General features: G+C 45.3%; 3 protein-coding genes across 3 annotated transcripts; 2 read left to right on the top strand and 1 right to left on the bottom strand.

Annotated features, from left to right (window-relative positions):
* Positions 1–2022: 2022 nt before the first annotated feature.
* LOC128714097 (uncharacterized) lies at positions 2023–6951 on the top strand. The gene is made up of 4 exons (XM_053808973.1): positions 2023–2119; positions 3416–3418; positions 5117–5287; positions 5351–6951. The coding sequence occupies exons 1-4, from the start codon at positions 2023–2025 to the stop codon at positions 6949–6951; spliced, it is 1872 nt and encodes a 623-aa protein (XP_053664948.1).
* Positions 3381–4644, bottom strand: LOC128714098 (uncharacterized). The gene is made up of 4 exons (XM_053808974.1): positions 4341–4644; positions 4079–4241; positions 3809–4004; positions 3381–3734 (listed from the first exon to the last, which is right to left on the bottom strand). The coding sequence occupies exons 1-4, from the start codon at positions 4642–4644 to the stop codon at positions 3381–3383; spliced, it is 1017 nt and encodes a 338-aa protein (XP_053664949.1).
* Positions 6952–7520: 569 nt separating the features above from the next.
* On the top strand, positions 7521–8473 carry LOC128712500 (uncharacterized). Its single transcript, XM_053807391.1, has 2 exons — positions 7521–7578; positions 7644–8473. Exons 1-2 carry the CDS (start codon positions 7521–7523, stop codon positions 8471–8473), a joined length of 888 nt encoding a protein of 295 aa, XP_053663366.1.
* Positions 8474–8511: the final 38 nt, after the last annotated feature.

The following is an 8511-nucleotide window of genomic DNA, read 5'->3' as shown; positions in this document are numbered from 1 at the left end:
CAACGGATATCAGAAATATCAAGTGAGTGATTATTACACCTCATCAATTAAGCCGATAACCTTTCGCTAAAAGGTTTGCCCGGCTCGTTTGTGCCCTGTGCATTGTGCTACACGTTCGGTGCATCGTGTGCGTAAGAAACTATTGATCTTCCGATAAGCATACAAACAGCTTCGCGGAGGGTGCGCGCATGTGAAACCAATTGGAGCCGGCCTGATCAGTTCCGGTAGTGCGAGTTGATGGTTTGCCGTGGGTTTGTTTGCAGTTTTTTTTGTGTGGTTTTGTTTTCTTACTGACACCGTTTCATCGGCAATCCATCGATAAACAAACGACGATAAACAAAAAGACATAGCGATTAACATCGGAAATCGGAGAACAAAACAAAAAAAAAACTACAGTAAATAAATAACATTGTGTAATCCTCTTGTTTTGTAGTTCTCAGCGATCAGCAATCAGCTGCAGAAACGCTTAAAACAATAATTAACATCAGCATGTTTTTAAATCATTAAAAATGCTCAAACGAGAGTGTTATCTTCAACGCACCGACTTAATCAGAGGTCAAGGCCTGCGCGTGCACGTGTGCTATAAGTGAAAAAAAACAATAACTACAGGGTGATTCATTTGCATTACTCACGCAAATATAAGAAACAATTGGTGAATGCTGCTATTTTCTCTAGATGGAACTGTTTTAGTTCTAGTTGAATGTTTAAAGTTTGCTAATTAATTATTTGTAGTGCGGTCAATTGGTTCACGTACAATTGGTACAATTGGTACAACAAAAAGACATTTTGCAAACGAAAGACTACGACAAGCGACGAACCCCCGGGTGAAACAGTTCCATCGCGTAGCTAGGAATCTTTAGTTCCGGTAACTGTACGCACTTCAAAAAACGTCCTTCAACTTATTAATCGCTGGACTACCGATGATACAACGCCGAATGCGTCCGTAAGCGCCGTAGACCTTGACATATTAAAGGCGAGGCATTATGAAAACCCCCCGCCACACGACGGTAATAATGGACTGCACAGCTGAGCAGATTCTGACTTCTGACGCCGGTTCGATCTCACACAATCGTGCGTAACATCGTATGCATCGTTCAAGAACCGTCCGCAAAACCCGTATTTGTTTTGCGCATAAAAAGAGAGATTAGAGGCTTTAGTGCGCATTATCGGTGACATCTCGTAAACATCGTCCAATAAAACTGACATTAAACCCGCGGCCTAGCACCAGTGCCGTGAGCATGGCAGGCATGGGCTTCTAACCCATCCACGTAACGCTCCAATCTAGATCCGCCTTCACGAACTGGTTTCTGCTTTCTAGATTCATCTCTTTAGTGACGATCCTCCGACGATGGTTGGTCTAAGCACTAACAGGCACGAACTCGTCGACTTGTCGGTTCGGAATGCTTTTGCATGCATGTTCGGGGTGGGGAATACATACAACACACGCACAACGGTACATACACTGGCCAGCATTCTGATACGCCAATAATCGAGTCAATCACCGCGCGATCAAGTCACGTGCCAATACGTGTTCCGCCACGCAAACCCGTACACACCTTCAATTGCTCTTGTCTATCAACCGCATTTGTTTTTTCTCTCTCTCTGCTTTCAATTATACAGCGAATTCTCACCGCCACCACAGATTCATCCAGGCACTGGCCAGCAACCCATCCGATTCACTAATCACAACGGCCCAGCTAATTAAGCTGTAACCTCCCGATTGTCGATTGCCAGAGTTGCCAGCAACCCGGAGAAACGACTAAACCGAAATCAAATTATAAAGACCCTAGCGTACCCTCCGGCACCGTAACAAATCGTGCCCTGGGTCGTGAATTTAAATTCGCCACCAAATCCGTTAACGGAAGCGCGAACAAACACACTCCGTTCGCGAGAACATCTCAATCGTATTACGCGACCGACGCGACAGACCTGCTGGCGTTTAACTTCGCTTTGGTGGGCGAGGTGTGGCGCAACAGGAGGAACCAAGGGGTTTGAGGTTCACGCGAGCGCCACGGTGGAAGGATGTGGAGTTCCGGGCGGAGTGGCGCACGGAGGAATGGAAATTTATGCAAACTCATAACGACCGCCGCTGCGCTGGCAATGACCGTCCTTGCCAGAGGTAAGCCCATTTTAAAGTGAACCGAACGAGAAGAACAGCTCGAGAGCGTTCGTGACTATTTTTATCCAATACAGATCCGGGCCGATAAACTGCGCTTATCGTAGCCGTCTTAGGTGATGGGTTCGCTTTTTCTACTTAGGGATGGTTTCCTCTCGATGTTGTTATCACTGTATTAGGTTGTTCGAAAAGTTCTTTGGAGGTACTTTTTGGGAAGTGGAAATAGGTACTACTTAGCATCAAACTTTTTTTTCTTGGCAATCTTCTCATTTATCTTTAGAAAAAATCCTCTATAATTTGTTTTGAAGTGCATCTTTATAAAGAATTGTATAAGGGAGTTAATCCTGCTACGGCAGTTAGTATAATAATCATAATATATTTAGAAAAATACAAAAACTCATTTTCCAGAGACTTTAATAATTTTTTTTTAGCTTATTCTGTATTGCGACTGTAATTAATCATATTAGTTTTCATTTGTCTAATATATGTGAGGCAGTTCTGCCATTGATCCTTATTAAGAAAAGGGATATGAGGCACGAGGTACTTTGTCCCAAGAAAAAGTTAACCAAGCTCCATTAACCATTAACCATCCATTAACCAAGCAGCATTTCTGAAACACGATACAACTTTTCCTCCAACCCAGCATCGACCACCATGATCGAGCTTTAGTGACAGCGCGTCTTACATATCTAATCAATGCCCGTTCGAAAAACTATCACAGTCGCAGTGAAACGAAAGTAGAACCGCAAACAAAACGAAACACACCAAACAATCGGCTAATCGGTTGATTTATCGCTCGATTTGGTACGAAACACACCCGGGTACGTGTGTGGCTGCCGTACAATCATTCATAAAATTTAATGCCTTGTTAGGCGAATCCGGGATGGAAGAATAAATGTATCGAAATGTGGAATTAAATCGACAGAGCCTGTCGATTGGCCAACGTTCCACCAGGGTGTCCGCATACATGCTCTGCATAATATGGTGGACAGTTTATTTCCCATTCTTGACGCTAGTTGCGGACTTTACCAGATGATGGTTCAGCCCACCTTCGTCGAGGAAAACAGATGGCAAACCAGCGCGAGGTGATGATGCAAAATTTGAAATTGTTATTCAAGCAGTGTTGCCGTTCTTTTGGAAGGTGTACGCGATCCGTTCGCTACAATTCAACCACACTCGTTACAAATTCACTCACGTGCTTATTGTAGCATGATTTATGTTCAGAACCAAACAGTAAGCTATTCTACATGGAAAAAGGAACAATTCAAATACCGTCACCATCATGGCTATTCATCTCAGCTGGTGGCATCGGAGTTAAAGAAAGCGAAAGGAATGTGGTAGCATGTTCCTCTGAGGCTTCATTTTTTCCTTCGGTCTCCTCCAATACTTGATCAATCCAAGGCTTCGCCACCGATAAGTCCATAAGGGTTAATTTTCCGAATACTCGCTCGTATTTCGTTCGATCCGTGGTTAGCATACCGGCAAACGATTGACCACAAAGTAGCGCATAATCCAACCCGTACGCAGCTGATGCACGTGTTCGTAGACAGATATGATTCTCGCCACACAATCCCTTTGCACGTTTGAAAGGCAACGGTTGGATGGCCCAGGAATATAACTGATGAGAGACGAAAAGAGACAGTGTGTTGTCTAGCATCTTCTTTAAAGCATCCCAAAGAATTAAAAGGTTACCTCAAATAATGCGTAATCTTCCTGTAGAACATACAATGTACAATCGTTAATGGACCCAGGGATAAGTTCTGGAATGATTGCCAAATGTAGTGGTTCTTGTTCCTCAGAATGACTTAAATTTGGAAGCAAATGTACAATCATTAAATTTAAATCACTTTTCAAGAAAACTTCGTCAACCGTATCTTCAATGTTCAGACTGCAGATTAGACAGGGAGAAATATTTATGATTTAATATGCAGAAACTAGTGTAGACTTCCATGAAACACTTACTCCATATCCTTCGTCCAACAGTCTCCGCGGACCAGTAACATATCCTTTCTCAACCAGTATCCTGGACACAAGAACTCCAGCCCAAATTCATCCTCCTGATAGAGCAGAGCAGAATATGGTGTATGTTCGATCCTTAACTTTGACTCCATCCAATCTGCATCCTCTTCCATGATGGGCATTTCATTGTAGAGATCTAATTCCTCAGGAATTTTGGTACTATTCCCATCAACTGCAATGTTTTCATCGAGGATTGCCGTTGTACTGAACAATTCTGCTTCCATGATAGGCAATTCACTCAACAGACCTAACTCCTGAGGTATTTCGCTACTGCTCTCATCAACTACATTGTTTTCACCAAGACTCGCCGTTGTTCTGAACCAATCTTCGAAGGTAACGGTGTCGTCATAATCCGACGTTAAATACTGACCACTTCCTTCCGAAAATTCTCCGCTCAGCGCATCTTCTTCCTGGTGGAGTATTACGTCATAGCTCGCAGTGGGGTCCAAATGTGCACAATGGCATGAAAATATACACGAGATACAGAACCAGATTAACAACAGCTTCATCTTCACTGGGAGTAACACCTGCTTTACGGATCAAAATGGGAATGGAAACTGATTTCGTAGACAGTCTTAATATTTCTATGGCTACTTGGATTAAACTTTCGCACCATTCTATCTTGTTGGTGCTTCATATTGATTATGGCAACCATCTTTCATTTGCACCGCGACGTAATCGCAAGCCTACTATGACGATGCTGGCAAAAGATGCGGAGACTTTAATAACCTACACTTTGAAACAAACATCATAGGGATGGGAATTTCCTACTAAAAGAACGCCCAATATCCACCGGTAACCATTGACGTCAGAGGCATGATTCCGTAAACGGGAACTGGTGAGATCCGGTTTAAAACACATTCGAATAAGACGTTTATCCGAACTCAATGACGACACTGACGATTAATGCTTCATTTTATGGAAATATTCTGACCACTTCTTGATGACTTCTTCCAATTTCGTCTTCATTTCGCCCCACAGGAACCTTAGCCCAAGAAGTGTTGTGTACGTACAGCGACGAGTTCTTCTATTCGCTACCGGGATCACGCTGTGGTGCATACTACCGATGCTACCAGAACCAACCGATCTATTACAGCTGCACCGATGGCGCAATGTTTGACTTTTACCAGCAGAGATGTATCCGAACCAAAGGTACATTTTTTGAGAAAATTCCAACAGAAACGAATTAATTGCTCGTGATGCTTTCCCTTTCAGGAACTTGCTACGAAGCTATCTGTGTTGGCAAAACGAACGGATTGTACGCAGACACGTCCCAGGGTTGTCACCGATCGTTCCGATGTCGGGGAGGGAAGATTACTACCATCGAAAACTGTCCGCAAGGATTGATGTTTAATGGGAAGGTTTGTGACACCGAGGAGCACGTGATCTGCGAAAGTCCGGAAGCGACGGCAGCAAGCATCCGGTACGAAACCGATCCCCGCTGCTATGGACTTCCCGATGGGAAACACGTGCTACCGGGGGATGGGTTGGATTGCACCAAGTATTTGCTCTGTGCGAACGATCAGGTGCTGGATGTATTGGAGTGTCCATCGGGATATCGGTTTGACGAACGAAGCAAACGTTGTAGACTCGCCACCCAAGGGACGAGCTGTCGTACATCCGATCAGTTTCATGACTGGAAGATGGCCGACGAAAATGGTTGTAGCTTTCTTCCAGATGGTCTTCATCTTGCGGTAACGTCCTACGATTGTCGGACGTACGTGAAGTGTCAGGGTCGTCGAATGATTAGCCGCCAGGACTGTCCATCGATGACGGTATTCGACGGAAAGCAGTGTGTTCCAACGTTTCTCCATCATTGTCCGCGGATGGATATACCGGGCGATATCTGCCAGCATCGGAACGACGGATATCATGTGGATCCTCGTAAGGGCTGTGCGTATTATGTCCGCTGTCAAGCACAACGCACCGTAGAACAGCATTCCTGTCCGAATGGATTTCATTACGATGCGCTGGAGAATACGTGCCGTGAGGCAGTGCTGGACACAACTTGCCATCAGATCCCCTTCTCAACGGATTGTGTACAGCGGGCGTCTGGGTTTTACCAGGACTTTACCGCCATGGACGATGTATCGTTAAGTCCTTGCCGTACATACTTCCACTGCCATAATGGCGCTAAGACGAGCTTTCATTGCGATGAAGGTCACGTGTTTGATGGAGAAAACTGTGTCCCGCAGGATAGCTACCAATGCCCGGTGGAGGACGTAAACTCCTGCCAGGGAAAACCTAACGGGTATTACAAGGATACACGCACCGGTTGCCGTTCGTACCATCTCTGCACAAACGGCAACAAAATATCGTACCTGTGCGAACCGGGCCAAATCTTTATCGATGGTAAATGCATCCAACGGGTACAACGCACGCACGAGTCGCTCTGTGCCACGGACACGCCTTGTGCGGAACGACCAGACGGGTACTACCAGGACCGGGATACCCAGTGTCGCCAGTATTACTTCTGTCAGCGCGGTGAAAAGCTCCAGACACTTACCTGCCGGGGAAGCAAACTCTTCGATGGGCGTACGTGCGTCCAGCCGGATAGCTACACCTGCCCGACCGGGGCCGACGATGTTGATGCGGCTGCCAGCGAGAACTGTATCGTGCGCCACTGTGAACCGGCCTGCACGAAGGGTGGCTTCTTTGCCGATTATGATAGCGGGTGCGAACGGTACCATTTCTGCATCGACGGCAAACAGAGCACACTGTCCTGCTCCGGGAATTATGTGTTCAACGGAGAGCTGTGTGTGCCGAAAGCGTCCTATTACTGTCCGCGTTACTGTACGCCACCTGAGTCGTGCTAGCAGCAAGCACACGATAAACGGAATCGACGCCATATTGACCTTTGTAACGCAAATACTCTTACTCAATCTGTTCACCATACGTACTGCCCTGTAGATTTGGACCGTTAGTGGTGTGTTAAGGATAAAGTAGCTTCCCTAGCCTCGAATGAGTCTCGGTGTCCGTTGCTACACTGGGTGTAACGGCCCAGACGACTCATTGTACAATGTACGTTTGAATTCAAACAATGTTCGTAAACGGCTAATGTAGCTGTACCATTATTTATGTGTGTTACATGTTACCTTATTTTGCCAAATAAACTATTTTCATCTACACTGTACCTTTAATGGCCCTCCCTTGCGTGTTTAGCGCTTTATTTGCTTGAAGTTCTTGTGTCTCCAAACAGGTACCTCCCAGAAACCCAGGAACATCAGGTACCTGTTACGTTTACGGCAAAGGATTGCTATTGCTGTTCGACATTTGGTCAATGTTATAAAAATGCCTCACTGGTTACAGACTGTCGACAGTCGTTCAAAAACCGTTTGGCAAACCGTGGGAAGCTCTGTCCACGAAATTCTGACACAATTTTGTGATGATCACCACACTGATCACTTTCCTGTTCGTTGGAAGTTTTCTGCTGGTAAATGCAGGTGAGTTACTTCAGCAGAAAAAAGATGTCATAAGAATAATTCTAAAGCCATAGTATGTTTAATAGGAAAACTGGCTTACTACAATGACCGGTTGCCTACACTGGAACCAGTTCCCGTCTCTTATTATTGGCCCAACGTAGATGTCCTAGCCTTCGATGAACCGGATGCGATTCATTATCCCGCGTGGTTCCAACTGCCCTGGAGACCGATTTCCGTACAGCAGCCGGTAGTAGCAGAAGAACCCGAAATGCACACAATGCCCCCGACAACTGAGTCTCCACCGTCAATAACTACCGAAGACGCCACACCAGAGGGACGGCATCTTCACAAAAAAACACACAAACACAAGCATCAGCATGGTAAGGGGATCCAAACGGTTGGATTTCCTGTTGGGGTGTCGGACGAGCTGCAATACGCCAACGTTGGTCAGCTGAGAATGGTTATCCTACAGCTGGAACATAAGCTACAAGAGCTTAAGCTGCAACTATTCGGTAGTCGAACACTAACCAATGATGCCACGATTGATGATAACGATGATACTGCGCGATTCGATGACGAAAGCACAAACGTGGATCATGAAGCGTTCGAAGAGTTGAAAACATCTGTTGAAGATGCGTCTCGAGTGTTAACGGATATTATGTCCACATCCGCTGAGAAGGATGAGGGAAAACTTCTGCTAGAGGAGAATGATAAACCCACAGCCGAGCTGGAGCTGGAGCATAGGGAATTTGAAACGAATCCTTTCGACAATGGAAGAAGCTTGACGGAAAATGTGCAAAAGTGGTTCGAAGGACTAGATTTGGGTAAAATTGCCGCGTTACCGTTGGAAGAATCGGTCGAAAGTGAAGATGTTTCGGGAACTATCGATGTTAGGGGTAATTTTAATAAAAAGTAACCATCCGGAAACTAACATGTATCTTTTGTTTTTGTATA

The sequence above is a fragment of the Anopheles marshallii genome, chromosome 3 (assembly GCF_943734725.1).
Source record: "Anopheles marshallii chromosome 3, idAnoMarsDA_429_01, whole genome shotgun sequence".
Classification (NCBI taxonomy): domain Eukaryota; kingdom Metazoa; phylum Arthropoda; class Insecta; order Diptera; family Culicidae; genus Anopheles; species Anopheles marshallii.
This window is presented reverse-complemented; position numbering and strand designations above follow the sequence as displayed.